Here is a 22,053-nt window from a genome sequence, read left to right on the forward strand (position 1 = left end):
CATAATTGAATATATGACTTGGTGAATTGGGTGTTGATGAAATTTGGTGAATGTTGTGATTATGTGGATTGGTGTATATGTACATTGGTGAATTTTGTGGATGGTTGTGAATAATTGTATTATGCTCTAATTGCATGTCTTAATTGTTTGTGCTTATACTCTTGGTGAATCAATTGATGATGGTTATTTAATAATAATGATGAGGTGATATTTGTATATGTATATATATATACATATATGAGGTGGTGATGTTCTTTGATAATGATGATGGCTTGCTTATAACTTCGATATGATGAATTGTACTTGTTAAGATAAGCATGCTAGATGAGTAATGAAGTGAGTAATGTTTTCATTGATTGATGTTGATAAATGATGAGCTTTTGTTGATGACTTGATTAGAGGTTGAATATGCATGCTATGCTATGATATTAATGTGATAGGTTAATATTAAGTGAGTAATGCTTTTGAGACGTAGCATCTATTTCTAGAATATTTCTAATGTATTCGTGCGTTTTACCGCTTAATAGAAAGAGGGTGTTACAAGGATCCTGGAACTCCACCTCTTGTTCTTGATCACCGTAGATCCCTTCTAGCTATACTTGTTGGATTGTGTCTAGAGGTTTCCATTTTGTTGCAACTTGCTGATGTAGCTTAAATTGTTGTCATAATCTCTTCATGACGATAGTAGTTGTGGATCATACCATCTTTTATAAAAGGGAAATGCTTAACTTCCTGAATAAAGTATAGCGAAATATTCACGATGAGTGTGGCTTACTAAAACAAAAAAAATAAATTGGCACTACAACCTCCTTTATTCCACCAAATCCGGACTATACACCAATTCATGCTAAACACGTATGCATTCTTGATTTTTCACGGGTCATTCATTTGCACTGTATAGCAGTGCTCTTTATAAAATCATGAGTGATCAGTGCGAAAGTTTTCCTCTTTTCCCACATACAATGCCAAGTGTTCCTTCTATGAGGTTTAGTGAGGCGAATGGAGATTCATATTTGGGAGCCTCCATGCATGCGTCTATATATAGGTATGGTTTGTTCCAAATTAGATTTAGCTTGATGGGTTGGATTCTTTTGATCAGATAATGACACATCACTAAATACATGTGCAATCCTTGAGCCGTTATTGCTCAAGCTGATGTGACTTGAATCCTCAAGTTATTAGCTTCGATACTTTAATATTGTCCTTAGTATCCATATGTGTTAGGGGCTGAGTGACAAACCAAAAGCTATACCGGTACATCAACTATTACCCTACCAAAACAAATTCATCATTTTCTCACGTAAGGAAGACGGTGATAAAAAGATATATACTCGTGAGCTATGTGGAAATAGTTTGAATTACCAACTTGACAGGTGAAGTTAATTCACCACTTGCCATATTCATCTTCAACAACATCAAATCTAAGATTTAAGATTAGTTTTATTTGAGTAAAAAACTTAATTATACGTTTCCTTCAAAGTCAAACAATTTTCACAAGTTATCATGAGAATATACTGAAAAATAGCTCAAGAATATGTTAAAAATTATTTTCATAAGCTTTTTCAAACAACAAATAGTCTCACAATGTTTAAATATACTAATATATAAACTCAAATAAATCAATCCAAACATGCATAAGCACACACAACAAACATCAAACACAACTTCATCGTCTATCATCTACATGATCACCATATCATAACAACGTTACATATTTTCAACTGGTCCAATTGCTGGAACCTGATGCAATCCAGGTCTTGATCCGTTCAAACTCCGTAAACCTACATGGTATCGTAATCCCACCTTGATGGTTAAACCCATACTCCTCTTCAACATCTTTAAGCATTTCACTAAACAATGGGTGGTTAAAGTATATCACTGGCACCATAACCCTATTTATCTCTTCCTCTTTCTGTCCCACATACACGACCATTTGTCCCTTCGGCACGCTGAATTTCGGGCTGGATCCTAACCGAGTATAACTCGACCTGTTGAAAAGCTTCATGGCACCCGTCGTTAGCTTGCTGCCCCATTTGAGAAGTTTCATTGCCGGTGATTGAGCAGGACAATCAAAGCGATGATATCCAGTTCGAATCCGCGTCTTATTAAACATCAATCTAGAAACCCAGATGAGGCGCTTCCCGAGCTTAAATCCGTGAATCTTTGCCATGTTTGTGAGTGAACGTAGAAGATGAAGGTGGTACGTAATATGCTAGTGTGTGGTGGGGTTCATGAGAAGGGCCATGGGTTTGCTATGGACATGGCAAGGCGAAACTGTGTGAGGCAAATATCAGAGAGTGAGGTTGGTATGTTTGACATGATTTTCAAATCAAATCAACATAATTAACTAACTAGATTTGCTTCTTGATAAAAGCCATGAAATTCAAAGTTGCAACGCAAGCTTTATATTTTTGGGGGTGTCTTGTCTCTACTAGCTACTAGGTTTTCTTGTGTAGGCTATGTTGTGTTTGAATTGTTTAGGGGAAAGTTCAAGGTTTGAACGTTGAAGAGCTCAAATAACCAGAACTTTCAACAGAGGTTGAATTTTTCAAGTGCTGAGTGAGAAAAGTACACGAGGTTAAAATGGAGCAACTCACGGTTCTAGCTAGTTGTAGCAATTCGTCAAGTGGATCAAGATTCGGGGCTATCTATAGTAAGAGGGATACCACTTGTGTACCATAATGGTATATACCATTGTCCAATTAGAATGTGCCATGTAGCATACCATTTAAAAAAACATCAAATAAAACATTTATAAAGTAACATTGTTAGGTGGCACACTCTAATTGGCCAATGATATATGTCATTGATAGAGTACATCAATACAATACAAATCCAAATTCGCTAAAAACATAAAGGATGAATCTGTGAACAAATCCATGTTAATAGCATAAAACAGCAAAGTACATATGCCTACAAATATGACTAATATGACTATATTCAAGGCTCCGGAATACTCATGTCTTCATATCTGCAACATTGACGACGCCAAAGTCATTGTCATTGATCGGATCTGCACTTGCACAAAGCTAATCTTTCAACTGAATCAAATAAACACCGCACTAAGACGGGAAATAAAAACACACGGCACAAAGACGGGAAATCAAAACAATCAGAGTCGTACAGAGACGACGAAATCACAAAAACAAACGAAAGAAAACAGAAAATATGTGAAATCACTTATTCAATTAGGATAGAAGGAAAAACAACTCGGAGGGGTGATTTTTGGATCAAAATTGAAACTTAAATATGTTGTATACAAAGTGGTTTATATATTTTTGTTTATTTTGATAGCGGCCACTCCAAATTTTTTGGTCTGGCTTCGCCATTGATCAATGGATAATGTAGGTCTCATCAATTTTAACACGTGAGAGTGGGAGTAATAAAAAAGTTATCTTAGTCATAATAGTTCAAATTGTTAATGAAAATGACCAAATTGAACGTGGCGGGGACCAAAATGATTGAAAAGAAAAACACATTCAATCTTCTTCATGATCATTTCCAAACAATGTTCCTCCTTCACTGCCATTAAGACATATCAAATGGCCATAACCATTGCAAGCTTCTTCATTTAAGAATTTATGCCACTCATTGTCCGTTGGGACCATGAAATGTTAACTTCTCTTTGATACAAAATGGTGACTCCAACCTAACAATCACCAACCAAACCACATGTACTTTGAAATATCAACAAAAACCATTTTAGTTTCTAAAATTAGTAAGAAACCCAAAAAACCACAAGTTCTCTTCTATGAGATAACTCTACTTTGAAACACACTAAATATCTTATTTCAGATATTTCTCTCTTTGTAATAATATTGAAGATTTTCCAGTGTTGGTCAAGTGTACTTCATTGACAAAACAATAATTATTACATTGAATATTGAAAAAATAAGTAAATAATACTCTCCACTTGCTTACCAAAAAATAATGAGTTACTGAACAGTACATTTATCTCACTCTCTTCCTATATAATGTGAGAAGTGGAGCACCTTTGTTGCAAGCAAAGAGCAAGAAGTCCTTTGGGAGCACTACCACAATTTTGGCTTTTAATAGCACAATTTCAATAGCGCTTCTGGATAAATGCTATTAAAAATGCAACTCATAGACCTGTTATAGCACTTTTCAGAAAGCGCTAAGAAAAACTTGTTAAAATTTGGACTAGATAGCGTTCTTCTGCAAACGCTATTATTTTGGTTCACACTAATAGCGCTTTTCAGAAAACGCTATAGATGGAGGGGGCTTAGATAGCGTTTTTACAAACGCTATTGTTTGGTTTTATGAAGAAAAAAAAAGGCGGATAAGATTACACAAGGATTATTTAAATAGCCAAGCTTCCCTTTTCTATTTCATTCTTATCCTCTCTTTCTCTCTCTTGCAGAAGCATCTTTCCCCTCCTTTCTCTATTGTACCACACGCCTCTCAAACCCCAACAATCAATATCATCCTTCTTGACTTTCACTTACTCAAAATTAATATGCAATGAAACCATCGTGATCCTCATATCATTTCAGTCGTAAAACAAGTTTGAATCTCCCCTTTCCTTCCAAAACTGAGCCACACCACCACCTACATCAGTTCTGGAATTTTGTTGCTTTAAGCTTTAAAACTTCATACATGTTTAGCTCATCACTTATTATGGGTTGCACATGTTGGGTTGAAGTCAAGAGTGAATGACAAAACTTGGAATTGTAGACCAAGGTAAGAAGAAAATTCTTTCCCCTCTCACTTAACCGAACCCTTAACATTTTTATTTTCCAAATTTCAGTTCTCTAATTTAATTACTATGGACTGTGTATGTGGGATTTGGATGCTCAGTTAGTATGTGTTTGGATCACTAAGAGTTTGGATTGAAGTTTTGGTAGAGGACAAGAAAGATTGGAATAGAATTTGAAGAATTGGGGAACTCGTGTTCAACAATCAGTGGGTTATTTGCAAATGATAAGGTGACTTTATCAATTTAAGCTTCAATTTTATACAAAATAAACTGGAATTAATGTTTGGAATTTAGTGATGAAATTGGACTATCGAATATAATGGGTTATTATTACTAAAAGTGATTGTACTTGAGCTTTGTGGAATTTGAGTAGAAATTCGTATGGGTATACAGGTGGTAATTAGGTCATAACTTTCGTCCTGTAATTCTGTTTCGCACGGTTGTTGAATTTTTAGAATCCTAACGCAATTCCCTTCGATCTAGATATAAATTTTATATAGAACTGATCGATAATAAGCTCAGAAAATGCATTTGAAGTTGAGGGTACTGATGCTGGAAATTTCAGGTGTGGACCCTGCGGGTTTTTATGTACGGGAGCTATTCGAGATGGCACATGAGAAGTTCAGGGCAGGAATATCGCCTAAGTAAGTTACCCTAATTTTATGGAGGTTCTTGAATGCTTGAAAGAGCTGGACATAAAGGTTGGGCGCGGAACAACATAGCGCAGAAGATATAAGAATTGGCGCAAGCTTTAAGCTGAGCATAAGTTGTTTTTGAGAATTCAAGTTATCGAGGTGAGTTCCTTATAGTTTAGAACCCACCTTGGGGTTGTTTTGTGTGAAAAGTGAGAAAATTTAACTTATAATTATTGTATGCTAGATATATGATTTTCCCCATGATATGTGTGATTGATTGTGTTTATGTTAGTTTACCAATTTAAGAGACGTGACTTATTGAATTGATTGGTGGTGGGGACTGTTTTGCTATAAACTTGGCTGATAGAAAAATTGTGTTTAGCTGTAGAAAAATGTTGATTACCTTCAAGTGGTGGTGCAGGAATGTCGAACCAACTATTACCACACCTCTAAAACTCAAAAGTTCCATTCCAGACCACTACAAATGATTTTTAATTAGTTTTTTTATATAACTTTCCCCAATCTCACCTTCAACACTAATAAAGTCTTTTGAATGTATATTAACATGGACACAACCAATATCTCATACATGTCAAGAGAGTTATACTGAATACATATGTGTATATTGTTATGATTCGGGTAGACTCTAACTAAGAAAATGGGTATTGTATTACAAGGCTTCGATTTAGATAGTCGAATCTAGAACAATCAGAATAGTTAAGAGCATATTAGATATGTGGCACTGGATACCGATTTTCAGGAATGCATTTCATTTGTGTGCTTTCATGTTTGTTACCATTGATTGATACTCAAGCTTATATATTTTTCCATTTGCATTCTTCTTTTTGTCCCATATTTGAGTGTATGTTACTTGTTGTTATAGGGGAATAATGTGTATTGTTTCATCATTTACAGAGCAACGAATTGGTCACAAAAAGATCACCTTGTATCGGTTCACTGGTTGATGTTCGACTTATCCCACCCTACCGCTCAATCGCGCTTTTGGTGAATATATTTTTAAAGGTATACATTCTTAATTCTCTTTCTAACCGAATCGCAATTCGTTTTCATATTGGTACGTGATAATTCACACATGAATTTCACTGAAAAGTGAGTACCGGAGAACCGTACAATCACCAACAAACAATGTAAAAATTTAGACTAATTTATCTGGCCCACCAATTTAACGTACTGCAGTACACTTGGTAGTGAACAGGTGTGTTAGAGGCAGAATGTGTTGTCCGTATTTATATAATTACTTACCTCACAATGTTAGATAACCTTCCGATGTGGGACTTGCTATTTTTCTATGTTAGATAAAACACATGTGCTAGCTGCCTATATTACTATAAAACATCACCTGTCCGAATTCTTTGAAATTTATCACCACTAGGCCTAATGGCCTTATGTCTCTTTGATTTTATATACTTGTTCCTTGTTCCTTCATGGCCAACTATATAAGTGATCGAGTTTCTTTTTCTTTTTCATCCTTTTCGTTTTTAATGTAATTTGAAATAGTTGTTATGCCTGAATGTTAAAAATTAAGTTAGATTTCACAAGATTAGGTTGTTGGAATTTTTGTATTGGAACTGGATAGTTTCACAGGTTAATAGACAAACAATGAATTACATAATGTCTGGATGTATTGTATTGTATTGTATTGTATTGTTTGTCAACTGAGATTCTTTTAGTGGATTATATATGCACTTTAGTATCCTTTGAGTTATTTTAAAATGTTGGCTATGCTAGAAATAGAATGATACTTGATTAATTTTTCATTCCATACGACACAGGAGAATATGCTCGAGGTAGATCTATTGAGTAATTTGGATCGCTTGTCACGAGTCCTCTCAATGTTTGTTTTTTTTTTTGTGGTTGTGGGTGCTTTTCATATATATGTATTGTGCACGAACTTTCCATTTTTATGCAAGTGTACATTAGATGTCATTTAGGATTGATTAATATTTATGACATTTGTAATTAAGTTTCCGATCAACAAATTACTAGTGTTTATTTCTATCAATGGATTAATGGATTACTAGTCTTTCTAATCAGTATATTGTTGTATTGTCTGATCAGGATTTTATTATAATGTTTTTGGCTGTAGATTTCATTTAATTAAATAAAATAAAAATAGGGACTTTTATTAGCGCTTTGTGTAAAACGCTAAGAAACATCAGTTAAAAATAGCACAAAAAATAAGGCTATATCAGCGCTTTTCTGGAAGCGTTATTGAAACGTTGCTATGTAATAGCGCTTTCCGTAAAACGCTAAGAAACATTAGTTAAAAATAGCACAAAAATGAGGCTTTATTAGCGCTTTTTGAAAGCGCTATTGAAACGTTGCTATTTAATAGCGCTTAGAAAGCGCTATTATAGGATTCTGACCTTTAATAGCGTGGGCTTTCTTAGCGCTTCATAAGCGCTATTAAACTCTAAAATGAGTGCTATTAAAGGGGGTATTTTGTAGTAGTGGAGTTTAGCATCTATCCTGATTGATTTCTTGTGCTTGAGAAAGGTAAGTTCTTACCTTACCTTACCTCTCATCTCTCTTTCCCATATTCAGATTTTGATGATAGTGTTTCCAATGCCATTAATTTATAATGTCAATATAGTACATGAATTAACTAAACCTGACCATGTGATATGTATAATGTACTATGCTTAAATTTTTGTGAAAAATTCTGCGCACATTATAATATTCAATATCATGAATTACTTATAAGTACTACAACAAATTAAAATATCCTGTCTCCTTGGTGCTAACACATATTTTACTTGTCCTAATTTTTTTCTTTCAGATATGGATTATGGTAGTGGTGCTATGCTGTTTTTGTTGGCATGCATTGTCACATACTTTTTTGGTTCAATTCTTGCCAGAAGCAAAAAACCTAACTACAAGCTTCCACCTGGACCTTCCTTTTTCACTATCATGTCACATGTTTTCGAATTGTACAACAAGCCACAACAAACACTTGCAGAACTTGCTAAGTTCTATGGTCCTATTATGCGTATTAAGTTATGCACAGAAACTACCATAATCATCTCATCATCACATATGGCCAAAGAGATTCTTTTTACAAATGATTCATTGTTCACTGATAGATCTGTTCCTGATAACACAACTACTCACAATCACAACAATTTTAGCTTAGTTTTCCTCCCATTTTCACCTCTCTGGAAACACCTTAGGAAAATATGTCATAATAATTTATTCTCTACCAAGACACTTGATGGAAGTCAAGAACTTAGACGTATGAAATTAAAAGATCTTCTCAATGATATGCATAAAAGTAGCATAACCGGTGAAGCTGTTGATGTTGGAAGAGCTGCTTTCAAGGCTTGCATTAATTTTTTGTCATATACTTTTGTGTCTCAAGATTTTGTTGAGAATTTAGATGATGAATATAAAAATATAGTGTCTACTCTATTAAGTGCTGTTGGAACACCAAATATTGCTGATCATTTCCCAGTGTTGAAGATTTTTGACCCACAAGGCATTAGACGACACACTACTCTTTATGTTTCAAAAGTGTTCTATGCCTTAGATATTATAATTGACAAACGAATGAAGATGAGACAAAGTGAACAATATGTCTCAAAAAATGACATGCTAGACACCTTGTTGGACATTTCCAAGGAAGATAACCAAAAGATGGATAAAAGACAGATTAAGCATCTACTATTTGTATGTTCTTTCCTATCTCTCTCTCTTTAATTAACTTTTTGTTAAGAAAAATACATTTTACCAGTGAAACGTGCAAGAATTTCAATCATTTTCAACATTTTTTTCTCTATATTTGAGCAATAATACTTGGGAATTTTACTTAACATGCGACTTTTGTAATTTTAATAGGATTTGCTTGTGGCGGGAACGGAGACATCGGCATATGGATTAGAAAGGGCAATGAGTGAAGTAGTACGTCATCCAGAGGTTATGTCAAAAGCAAAGAAGGAACTAGAGGAAACCATTGGATTAGGCAAACCAATTGAGGAATCAGATATTGATAGGCTTCCATACTTGAATGCAGTGATTAAAGAGAGTTTACGTTTACACCCTCCAGCTCCAATGTTGCTTCCTAGGAAAGCAAGGGCAGATGTGGAAATAGCAGGTTACACAATTCCAAAAGGTGCTCAAGTTCTGATCAATGAATGGGCTATTGGTAGAACAGACATATGGGATGATGCTCATTTGTTTTCACCAGAAAGATTTTTGGGTTCTGAAATTGATGTCAAAGGCCGACATTTTAAGCTTACACCGTTCGGTAGTGGAAGACGTATATGTCCTGGCTCACCACTTGCTGTTAGGATGTTGCATTTGATGTTGGGATCATTGATCAATTCCTTTGATTGGAAACTTGAAAATGGTATGGAACCAAAGGACATGAACTTGGACAAACAATTAAGAGCTATTCCAGTTGCACTAAACAAAGTATATTAAGTAATAATTAACTTGTTGAATAATCTCTTTGTGTAACACCTCTACCTTAAGGGGTGCATTTATTTTTCGTGATTTAATTTGCTCTAAGTCTATTTAGTTTGTTGTTTGAGTCGGCTTAAGTGCCTCCCAGAGTTTTCAAGCCTTTGTATGGGGATGTAAAATATGGTTGGCTTAAGAAATTGAAAATTTCATTGTTTGTCTATTCATTTATTTTTCTGTTGTGCTGTCTCCATATTGAAAGTATATTTCAGATGCTTTTTAGGGATTCTTCCATTTTCATCTTGAAGACAATTTCTTGTCGACTAGAATCAATTTCTTATCTTGTAGTATCAAATCCTTACTTACAAATATTGTAGGCATGCGTCAATTAAATTTTGGTATTATAATTAAATTTAATTTCAATATTAAAATATATGGTTTACTTTCAATTTCAAGTATGAGATGTCGGGAATGGATCCTCTCCAGTGACTGGAGGGTCCAGTGAAATCTCAGCCTTTAAACCAAAATAAATCCTTGAAAATTTAAATGTTAAAAACTTGAAATTATGAGAGATGATAAATTTAATGGTGTAGATTCCCACACTGCAGAAAACAGGAGAAAAATACACTGGAGGAAATCCCCTCCCTGAGATGTCTTCAGAGGTTTGCGCAAAATGACTTCACACCGTGAACAAGCTGCAAGGTCTCACTACAAAAACGTACACAGCTCTTGAGGAATAGCAAGATGCATACTTAATTTCACTTTGACCCCTCAAATTTACAAATGTGCGATTTTAGTCCTTCAAGTTTAAAATGTGATCATTCAACATTATTCTTTTATGCATTTATGTATATTTTGATAATTTGTGAACAAAAAACACTTACGTGACTAATTTTGATGACGTTGCATTTCTAAGTGTTGCTAACGTAAGAAATAACATTTTTTTAGAAATAAAAAAAGAAGAGGAAATCAATCATTTTTCTTCCTCCTTCCATCTCCACAATATTTCACTCCATTCTTTTTCACTCTCGCACTCACTTCTTACTCTGACACAATATTTATCAAAATTTAATTTAAATTGAAACAATACTTCTTACTCTTTTTCAAGCGAATATTCGGGCTTGATTGATTTTGCCTTGAGGAGCAGTCAAGGTAAGGTTAAGGAGCAATGTGGTTGGTGATTGAATTGGCATCACCATAAATTTAGAGTTAAGGTGGAGAATTATCGAGTTTTGACTCAAAATTTGATATTGGAAGTCTTGCAAGATCGTGACATGATTTGGAGAAATCGTGTCACAATTTGGTGATGCTAGAACATGTTTTAGTTCGTCAAAAACTATGGCATAATTTTGAGTAAAAATTCAACAATTCTCCACATTGACTCTAAATTTGCGGTGATGCCAATTTAACCATCAACCACGTTTCTCCTTAACCTTGCCTTGACCATTCCTCAAGACAACCGATCAAGTTCGAATCCTCGCTTGAACCTTGATCTACACACCGACCTCCACTTCCATCCAATCACCCTCGGTAGTTCCGCAAATTTCCAAGTCTAATTCTTCACCTTGCATCCAACTACTCTTTGTAGTTACACAAGCTTTCACCCTTACCTCTTCAAACCTCGGAATGCCTTCTGCTCTTTTGAAGATCCTTGCATCCAACTACTCTAGGAATTTTAGGTAGTTCTGCTAGTCTACAACATAACCTCGTTAGCTCCCCGGAGTGATTAAATTCGTCCTGGAGATTCACTTGCCTCCAATTACCCTTGGTTTTCTAAGGTAATCCCACAAGTCATGTCATACAGTCTTCAAACCCCGGAATTCCTTTCTTCCTCTTGAAGAATTCCCTTGCTCACAACTAGAGCATAACACACAATGTCTCCATGTTGGAACAAAATGTGTTTACTACCCTTTAGAGTTTTGATGATAACAAGGTATTAAAAATTGTCAATTGGATATGTTAATATTTGTTCAAGTGTACAGGACCATAGACAAAAAATTGATATCTTCATTGGGTTCTGGAAGAACAAAACGAGAGCAATGGAATCAACAAAATGAAGCTTGAAGCATCTGAAGTTAAAGTGCATCTGAAGTCAAGTGCTCCTGAAGTGATGTAATGACGTCATCAGAAGCAAGTTCATCAGAAGCACCTCGTCAGAAGCTGAAGATCACCAGAAGCTGAAGTTCATCAGAAGATGAGAGACTTAAAGCTTCAAAGGTTGTTCAAATGATTTAATCTCGTCTAAGCATTGCAGAAGACCAGAAGAGTGAAGCAACGACTAATTTGAAAGGATTTGAAGGCATTGGATGCTTTTCTTTGAAGAGCGTTAACAAAGTACAATTGTACGAAGTGTACAACCACTATCTCCACTACTCTGTTTTGTCTCTGCTACAGGACAAGAAAAACAGCTATGCCTGCAACGATGTTCCTTCATACTTGGAATGGATTTGAAATTGATCCTTCATAGGACAATAACCATATCAGGAAAAAGATCATTGGTGATTGATCAAAGCTTCAAACGACTCTATTTTGATGTGCTGAAAAATTCACAACGTCTCTTTCACACCTCTATATAAAGGAGTGAAGACTTAGAGAATTGTAAGAGACTCGACAACAATTTACAACCAAAACTCTGTCAAAATTGTTCTGCATCAAAAATTCACTTAGAATTTCTTAACAACTTTCATATCTTAGAAATTCTAGAGTCTTAAGAGTCTGTATCTGATTTGTATTGTGAACACCACTAATTGTATATGCAACCTCAAACATTTTTCTTTGTAATTCTATTTGAATAGAAGTATCTTGCAGTTGTGCTTGAGCATAGGAAGTCTCTTGATTGTGTTCAGGAGCATAGGAAATATCTTGCAGTTGTGCTTGAGTAGTTTGAAGTCTCTTTCTAGTTTTAGCAGTAAGCATTTGTAACCAGATATTACATTTTAGTGAACTCTCCTTGGAAGTGCGAGGGGGACAGGACTAATTCCGGTTTGTGGAAGGAACCTGTATAATTGCTTTGTGACTTTCTTCTCTCTCTCTGTTTTATCCGCTGTATTTAGATCCTGAACATTACTTCAGAAGTGGAATTCTATCTGCTTCTGATAAGTAGTTTCAGCTTAGGAGAAAACGAAGAAAAAGCTAACACAATTCAACCCACCCTTCTTGTGTTTTTGTCACCTTCAATTGGTATATAGAGCCTTGGTCTGTTGTCTCAACACTTAAGATTAATGTTGGCAATCCACTTAGGATATTCAGTTGTCATGAGGAAGCCCACATCAATTTGCTTTTGCACCTCAGCCTTGATCTTAAGAGCCATGTCTGGACGAGACCTTCTCAATTTCTGTTTGACGGGAGGACATTCAGGTCTTGTTGGTATCCGATGTTCCACGATCTTGGGATCTAGACCCGGCATATCTTCATAGGACCATGCAAAGACATCTGGATAATCATGGAGAAGCTGAGTAATCTTCTTTTTCACTTCTGGCTCAAGTGCAGCACCAATCTTGATCTCTCGCTTGTTCTCTTCAGTACCCAAGTTGACAAGCTCAATCTCTTCCTGGTGAGGCTGAATGGCTCTTCTTTCCTGCTCAAGCAGTCGAGTGATCTCATACGGTATTGATAGAAGTTTGGCAAGTGCACCAAATACTATCGAAGTAGTAAAAATATCGATCCCACGAGGACTGTTTTAACTTCAATAATTCAATCGCGTTATAAGAATAGGATGTGTAAAAGTTTATTTTGATTTGCCACTAGGCGGTAGATTTGGTTTGATTTTACGAAATCAAATAAACGAAATTAGATTTGATTAAGAAAATATGAGAGAAAGATGAGATCAGATCCGTCGAATCCTCTAAGTTCCCCTAATTGGTCTACTGCACCTATTTGTTATGAATCCTTTTCTAATTTACGATGATTAACAAAATAGCCCTAATCAATCCCTTGAGTTAGGACCCTCTTCTTAAACTACAGCCCCTAATTCCTTAGGTGGTCTAATAATTCTTGAAGGTTTTACCGAACGTTAACCTATTATCACTAACAAACGATTATCTATTCCTAGACTAACCCTGTTTATTAGAACAATTCAATTAGGTCTAAGTTGAAAGCCATGGTCAGTGGTCATTCATTCTCACGAAATCAAGTTATATGTGATCAAGATATAAAAAGCATTAAGAACAATTGAATTGAATAAACTAGAATTGAATTCATAAACAAAATAGAGTTTCACAGCAACATGTGTCAATTAGGGTTACAAAGATTCATCTCGGATCCAATCTCTAAGAGATTTAGCTACTCATAATTGAGTTTACAAATAGCATAATCAATGAAAGAATTAAAACATACATAAACTGGGTTAGAGATGATGAAATCCTCTCCGCTGCAGCCTTCTGGGTGTTAAAATCGCACTTTCGTTCTCCAAAATCGTAACCCTTTTCTTCTGGCTGAGTGCAGTATTTATAGAGATTTATGGGCCTGACCTAGCAAAATCGCGCCGCGCCATGTATATAGGCGTGCCGCGATTTCCTCTTTACAGGAAGTGTGTATTTTTTGTTCCAAAATCGCGGCACGGCTCCATTTTGGTGTGGCGCGATTTGGTCTGGCAGAACTTCAGTTTTTCATCTTTTTGTACCCCGGAATAGTGAAAATTGCATGAGAACTCTAACAAAATGTCACAATAAGTCCTAAAAATTACGTAATGACAGCATGTCATCACAACCCCAAACTTAAACCATTCCTTGTCCTCAAGGAATTTGCTTGCAATAGTTACAAACGACAGTAAAATAACAGTTACCTGACAAAACGATAGTACCCAAAAGTTCATTCTCCTTCTAGCTAAAGATGAGCTAGTTTGACTTGTTCGCATCCACCAATTCACAACTCCTCGCATCAAATTGAAACAGGGTTCTACCAGTCGACATGCAAGTCTACATATTACCATACGCTTGAAAAGTTTCTAAACATCAATCAAAGTCAATATCATTACACACTTTTGACGTCTTTAGGGTTATAACGGGGCTTAGGTGAAAGGTGGGATATATTTGGATAAGTAGGCTACACAAAATTTGAGTTAGGCATTCCTACGGAAGTTAAAGCACAAAATTCAATCCTCTAATCATTCACCTTGTTGAAATACAATCAATGCAAAGGTACTAGAGAATACTTTTAACATTTAGGGACAATCGAGTTTTAAGTTACTCGGATTTTAAATGTTTTGTCCCTTTTTCATCATTCAATTTCTTTTTTTTTTTGACACACCATTTTTGTGTGTATTTTGCATGACAATTTCATATTTCTTTCATTTTTTGTTCTCTTATTCTCTAGTACCCCCACCCCAAACTTAGTTGGTTGCAAATTCCAATAGCAACCCTAAACTTAATCTTTAGCAACATTCTACAATGCCTTAACTCAGAAAATACATTAAGGGACAAGTCCTAAAAGTCTCTAGGCTTGTAATGTAGTTTGTCACCGAACAAAAAGTTCTAATCCTACCGGCTCAAAATTGGTTAAGAAAGGATAAATTTAACAATTTAAAACAGGGTAGGCTTCAAAAAGGCTCACAGGACCAAGCACTTTTGCCTCAGTGTGTAATTGACAAAGACCAATCAATAATAGAGAAACAATGCAAGTTCTAGAAATGTAGTTGCATGGAAAACTAATCTAAATATAAGTAAATTGAAAAACAAATTTGGCAATGAACCTTATGGCTGAGATTTCTGGGAGTATGTGACTACCTAGCAACGCCGTACACTTCGCCTTTGAATCAAGTCACCCCTCCTTTAGAACTTTTGGAATACCGTTTCATCAAACAACTGTTACTAAACTGGAATAGGTCACAAGAAACAAAACAAATTCATTAATAAAACAAGTGCAGGAGCAATTACAATAGGGAAATAGTTCAATGGACTTCGACATTAAAAAGAAAATAAAGAAAATAAATTGAAGACAAAGTAAATGTAGTGGGTTGCCTCCCACCCAGCGCTTCTTTATCGTCACTAGCTTGACTGCTAAGGATTCTCAGAGGTCCTTGAGAATGAGTGCCACCCTTCCTTTTGGTAGGTCGCCACCTAGGTATGGTTTAACTCTTTGTCCATTTACTTTGAAACTTCGATCTCCTTCAGGTGTCACTAGTTCAACAGCTCCATATGGTGACACACTTTTGACCAAGAATGGTCCAGACCATTTTGACTTGAGCTTCCCAGGAAACAACTTCAACCTGGAATTATACAACAAAACTAGTTGTCCACAGTTAATATCCCTAGACGCTAAGTTTTTGTCATGATACCTTTTTGTCCTGGCTTTATAGATGAGCGCATTTTCATACGCTCTAAGCCTCATCTCCTCAAGTTCATTAAGTTTCAAAATTCTTTTCTTACCAGCGGCTATTTGATCAAAATTTAAGGCCTTAATGGCCCAATAAGCTTTATGTTCTAGCTCGACTGGAAGATGACATGCCTTCCCATATACTAACTGATAGGGTGAGAATCCAAGATGGGTCTTAAAGGCTGTCCTATATGCCCACAGTGCGTCATCTAATTTCCTAGACCAATCTTTCCTATTTGACGCAACTGTCTTCTCCAGAATCTGTTTTAGCTGTCGGTTTGAAACCTCTGCTTGACCACTAGTTTGTGGGTGATAGGGAGTTGCAACTTTGTGCTTAATGTTATACTTTTTGAGCACATTTTCAAGAAAATTATTGCAAAAATGCTTCCCCCCATCACTGATCAATACTCTAGGGGTTCCAAACCTAGTGAAAATATTCTTTTGAAGGAAGTTGACAACCGTTTTGGCATCATTAGCAACACATGGTATCGCTTCAACCCACTTTGTGACATAATCAACACAGACTAGAATATGGAGATAAGAGTAAGAGGAAGGAAATGGTCCCATAAAATCAATACCCCAACAGTCAAATGGTTCAACTTCAATGATTCCTTTTAGGGGCATTTCATTCCTCTTTGATATGTTACCTGTCCTTTGGCATCTGTCACATCTTGTGACAAAGTCGTGGCAATCTTTGAAAAGCGTGGGCCACCAGAATCCACTTTGCAAAATTTTTGCAGCTGTTCTTTCTCCACTGTGGTGGCCTCCGTAAGCTGAGCTATGGCAGTGCCACATGATACTATGTGCTTCCTCACCTGCAACGCAACGTCTAATCAAACCGTCAGTACCTACCTTAAACAGATATGGGTCATCCCACAAGTAGTGGTTTGCATCTTTGAAGAACTTTTTCCTCTGAGGGTAGGTCAGATCATCAGGAACTATGTTGCCGGCCTTAAAGTTTGCCATGTCAGCAAACCAAGGTCTTTCTCCAATAGCAAACAGCTGTTCATCAGGGAACTCGGCCTTGATGGCATTCTCCTTCTTTGTTACCTCATCATTCTCCAGCCTTGAGAGGTGGTCAGCTACCACGTTCTCGACTCCCTTCTTGTCACGAATTTCAAGATCGAATTCTTGCAATAATAGGATCCACCTCAACAGTCGAGGCTTTGAATCCCCTTTAGTTAAGAGATATTTGAGAGCTGCATGATCTGTAAAAATGATGACTTTGGAGCCTATTAGATAAGAACGAAATTTTTCCAATGCAAAGATTACCGCAAGCAATTCCTTTTCAGTTGTGGAATAGTTAACTTGATTTTCATTTAAAACCTTGCTTGCATAGTAAATTGCATGAAAAAATTTGTTCTTGCGTTGGCCTAGGACTGCACCAACAGCATAATCACTTGCGTCACACATAAGTTCAAAAGGTAAATCCCAATCGGGTGCAATGATTATTGGTGCAGTTACCAACTTGTTTTTAATCAAAGAAAAAGCATTTAGACATTCAGAATCAAAATAAAACTCGTTTTCTTTGACCAAGAGGTTACAGAGGGGTTTGGAAATTTTAGAAAAGTCTTTTATGAACCGCCGATAGAAACCGGCATGCCCCAAGAAACTCCTCACTCCTTTAACGTTGACGGGTGGAGGAAGTTTCTCTATAACCTCTATCTTGGCTTGGTCCACCTCAATGCCTTTAGCACTTATTTTATGTCCCAAAACTATACCTTCAGTTACCATAAAATGACATTTTTCCCAATTCAAAACAAGGTTAGTTTCGGTGCATCTTTTAAGTACAGCATTTAAATGGAACAAGCATTGATCAAAAGACTTACCAAAAACAGAAAAGTCATCCATAAATACGTCAATGTTCTTCTCTATCATATCAGAGAAGATGGAAAGCATGCACCTTTGAAAGGTTGCCGGCGCATTACACAGCCCAAAGGGCATCCTTCGATAAGCAAACACTCCAAATGGACAAGTGAATGCAGTCTTTTCTTGATCCTCCGGAGCTACTGCAATTTGATTATACCCTGAATACCCATCCAAGAAGCAATAGAAGGCTTGGCCAGCCAATCTCTCAATCATTTGATCCATGAATGGTAATGGAAAGTGGTCCTTTCTTGTTGCGGTATTCAACCTCCGGTAGTCTATACACATTCTCCAACCAGTGACGGTGCGGGTAGGTATCAATTCATTTTTTTCATTTGCTACCACCGTCATTCCTCCTTTCTTGGGTACCACATGAACTGGACTTACCCATGAGCTATCTGAGATAGGGTAGATCATACCTGCATCTAGTAACTTCAGCACCTCTTTCTTTACTACTTCCTTCATTGTTGGGTTAAGTCTCCTTTGAGGTTGAACCACCGGTTTGTATTCAGCCTCCATGTGTATTTTATGCATGCAATAAGCTGGACTAATACCCTTCAAATCAGAAATGTTCCACCCCAAAGCTCCTTGATTGTCTCTTAACACCCTCATTAATTTTTCTTCTTCCAAAGGTGTCAAGGTATTGCTGATGATTACTGGTTTAGAGGCATCCTTAGTGAGAAAAACATATTTCAAGTGAGAAGGGAGTTCTTTTAATTCTGGATTTTTCTCTCCTTCTCCACTCAAAATAGGAGCGTCCATAGAGTGCTTACCCATTAATTCTTCTATTTTTACCGGACCCAACTCTTGCTTGCTTGCTGCTAGTTGCTTCACACAATCACTTACTTCAAGATCTTCATCATCTTCACCTTTTGCTATAGAATTCACAATTGTACGTTCAAGAGGGTGTGTTGGTTGATGTTCACAAGAGTCATCTTTAACTATTTCTTCAACAATGTCAATCCGGTAACACTTGGGATTTTCATCTTTGTGCTTCATGGCCTCAAATATATTAAACACTACTTGCTCCTTATGGAATCTCAACATTAGCTCTCCTTTCTCAATGTCAATCAAAGCACGGCCAGTTGCAAGGAAAGGTCTTCCTAGAATGAGTGGCATATCTTCATCTTCAGCCATATCTAAGATCACAAAATCTGCTGGAAATACCAAGTCATTAACCTTGACTAGCACATCTTCAAGTATACCGAAAGGATAAGAGATTGACCGATCAGCTAAAGTAATGGTCATTCTTGTTGGTTTTGGTTCCCCACACTTAAGCTTCTTCATCATTGAAAGAGGCATCAGATTTATACTTGCTCCCAAGTCACATAAAGCTCTTCCAATGTCTACCGGTCCAATTGAACAAGGGATAGTAAATGCACCAGGATCCTTCAGCTTAGGTGGCAGCTTCTTTTGAAGAATAGCACTACAATTTTCAGAAAGTGCAATATTCTCATCATCCTTAGGCTTCCTTCGTTTAGTCAACAAGTCTTTCATGAACTTAGCATATAACGGCATTTGATCGAGAGCTTCACCGAAAGGAATATTCACCTGAAGTTGTGAGAAAAGTTGCATGAACTTCTTGAATTGACCTTCATCCTTTTCTTTCTTCTTCGAAAGGTGAGGGTATGGAAGCTTCACATATGATGGAATAACCTGTGGTTTGTCTCCATCTTTCAAAATTTGACTCTTCGACTTCCTCAAGATTGAATCTTCATCAATTAGCTTCTCACTTTTTTCTCCCTCTATTTTTTCTTCCTTTCGTTGTCAACTACTCCATGATCATTTTCTTTTTCAACTACACCCTCATCATTGTTTTCAACTACATCATTCTCCTCCACCTCAACTACTTCATCAACCTTCTTTGGAGCTTTTGGAACTAAAGGTGTCAAAACCTTTTTGCTCCTCAATTCAATAGCATTACAAGACTCATTCTTAGGGTTATCTTTAGTGTTACCTGAGAATCCGCCTTTGTTTTGTTCAGCCAACTGCTTAGCCAATTGCCCCAGTTGAGTTTCAAGCATCTTCCTAGAAGCTTCATTGTTCTTTCTTTCAGCTTCTTGACTCTTCTTCATCTCTTCAAAGTTGCCTTGAGTCATCTTCATGAAGTTCATCATAGTTTCCTCAAGAGCTGATGGCTTCCTTTGTTGTTGTTGAGGAGGAGTGAGCATCTGAGAGTTCAAAGCATTGTTATTTGAGTAGCTTAGATTTGGATGCTTATTAATGCCTGAATTGTAGTATTGATTCTGCCTTTGATATCCTCCCATGAAGTTAGCTTCTTCACTTGATCCTTCCGGAACACATTCACCGTTGGGATGTTCTTCACCACATAAGTCACATTTGATTGCAGCCACTTGTTGTTGCTTATGAGCCAAAGTGAAGCCTTGAAACTCTTTAGTTAGAGCTTCGATTTGTTTGTTCATAGCTGCTTGGTTAGCAAGGATAGCAGTTTGTTCACTCACCCCAAACACTCTTCTTTCTTTCTTTTTAGCTTGATCACGATACTCATTGCCAGCCATGTTTTCAATTAGAGCTTGAACTTCATGATCAGTTTTACTTTTGAGACTACCTCCCGCGGAAGCATCTAAGAACATTCTAGTGTTTGGTGTTACCCCCTCGGTGAAGATTTGGAGGTATTGTTTCTCAGTGAACTCATGATTAGGGCACCTCTTAAGAAGCAAATTGAATCGCTCCCAAGCATCATACAATGATTCGCCTTCTCCTTGCTTGAAGTTAGAGATCTCCATCTTCTTTTCCCAATATTTAGACATAGGGAAATATTTCTCCAAGAACTTCAGCTCTAACTCTTCCCATGTTTGGACAGTCCCGTTTGGTATTGTTAGCAACCAATCTTTTGCTCTTCCCGTCAAGGTGAAAGGAAACAGCCTTAGCTTCTTTTGTGCTTCAGTCACGGTGGCTGGTTGCACACAAAACTCGCAGGTTTCAGCAAAGCGGCTCAAGTGTTCATGAGGACTCATAGCTTCAGTCCCATCGAATTGCTTGTCCCTCAAACCGTTGAGGACAGTTGTCTTGATGTCGAAAGCTACGGGGTTAGCTGGTTGAAAAGTGTGGGTCAGTTGACCGCGATGAGTGGCTAACCCGTAGTCTCCTAGCTTAGGTCTTGGTGGTACAACACCTTCTCCTTCCATAGTTGCAGATTTAGGAGAAGAGATTGTTTCAGATTCAGTTGAGAGTGGCTCCGGTATTTGTTCTCGAACACCCGGTGGAACGGACTGAGCTAACCTTTGCGACCGGACAGCTTTCCGAAGTGCTCTAGCAGTCCTTTCAATTTCCGGATCGTACTCTAGGTCGTCTGAGCTCTGTTTACCTCGCATAAACAGCAAAATACCTTAGTAGCACTGCACAACGCAACGTAACCAAGTGAATATGAAAACAGAAAAATAAAACTAAAAACAGAAAAGTAAATTGCAAAAACCCTAAATTATAACGTAATTGCCTTGTTGAAATAAATCAACAGTCCCCGGCAACGGCGCCAAAAACTTGATAGAAGTTTGGCAAGTGCACCAAATACTATCGAAGTAGTAAAAATATCGATCCCACGAGGACTGTTTTAACTTCAATAATTCAATCGCGTTATAAGAATAGGATGTGTAAAAGTTTATTTTGATTTGCCACTAGGCGGTAGATTTGGTTTGATTTTACGAAATCAAATAAACGAAATTAGATTTGATTAAGAAAATATGAGAGAAAGATGAGATCAGATCCGTCGAATCCTCTAAGTTCCCCTAATTGGTCTACTGCACCTATTTGTTATGAATCCTTTTCTAATTTACGATGATTAACTAAATAGCCCTAATCAATCCCTTGAGTTAGGACCCTCTTCTTAAACTACAGCCCCTAATTCCTTAGGTGGTCTAATAATTCTTGAAGGTTTTACCGAACGTTAACCTATTATCACTAACAAACGATTATCTATTCCTAGACTAACCCTGTTTATTAGAACAATTCAATTAGGTCTAAGTTGAAAGCCATGGTCAGTGGTCATTCATTCTCACGAAATCAAGTTATATGTGATCAAGATATAAAAAGCATTAAGAACAATTGAATTGAATAAACTAGAATTGAATTCATAAACAAAATAGA

General features: G+C 36.7%; 1 protein-coding gene and 1 pseudogene across 3 annotated transcripts; one reads left to right on the top strand and one right to left on the bottom strand.

The window, feature by feature from the left end:
* Window positions 1-1,535: 1,535 nt before the first annotated feature.
* On the bottom strand, window positions 1,536-2,624 carry LOC146906212 (auxin-responsive protein SAUR36 pseudogene; annotated as a pseudogene).
* Window positions 2,625-4,351: 1,727 nt separating this feature from the next.
* Window positions 4,352-9,998, top strand: LOC146906213 (geraniol 8-hydroxylase-like). 3 transcript variants are annotated; one of them, XM_085730339.1, is made up of 7 exons: window positions 4,352-4,701; window positions 4,819-4,946; window positions 5,283-5,511; window positions 6,268-6,375; window positions 7,146-7,869; window positions 8,153-9,039; window positions 9,208-9,998. In XM_085730339.1, the coding sequence occupies exons 6-7, from the start codon at window positions 8,155-8,157 to the stop codon at window positions 9,790-9,792; spliced, it is 1,470 nt and encodes a 489-aa protein (XP_085586465.1). In that variant the 5' UTR covers window positions 4,352-4,701; window positions 4,819-4,946; window positions 5,283-5,511; window positions 6,268-6,375; window positions 7,146-7,869; window positions 8,153-8,154; the 3' UTR covers window positions 9,793-9,998. The 3 variants fall into 3 exon arrangements, with proteins under 3 accessions (XP_085586465.1, XP_085586466.1, XP_085586464.1); XM_085730340.1 differs by lacking the exon at window positions 7,146-7,869 and having other exon boundaries at window positions 4,769-4,946; XM_085730338.1 differs by lacking the exon at window positions 7,146-7,869.
* The last annotated feature ends 12,055 nt before the right edge of the window (window positions 9,999-22,053 follow it).

The sequence above is a fragment of the Medicago sativa genome, chromosome 7 (genome assembly GCF_051527215.1).
Source record: "Medicago sativa cultivar Bolivia chromosome 7, Bolivia_mono, whole genome shotgun sequence".
NCBI lineage: Eukaryota > Viridiplantae > Streptophyta > Magnoliopsida > Fabales > Fabaceae > Medicago > Medicago sativa.

What these genes read in the sequence shown, in the direction of transcription:
- LOC146906213 (XM_085730340.1), top strand. Translation starts at nt 8,155, where the DNA reads ATGGATTATGGTAGTGGTGCTATGCTGTTTTTGTTGGCATGCATTGTC. An exon ending in AGATTAAGCATCTACTATTT is followed by an intron (nt 9,040 to 9,207) that starts GTATGTTCTTTC and finishes TAATTTTAATAG; the next exon opens with GATTTGCTTGTGGCGGGAAC.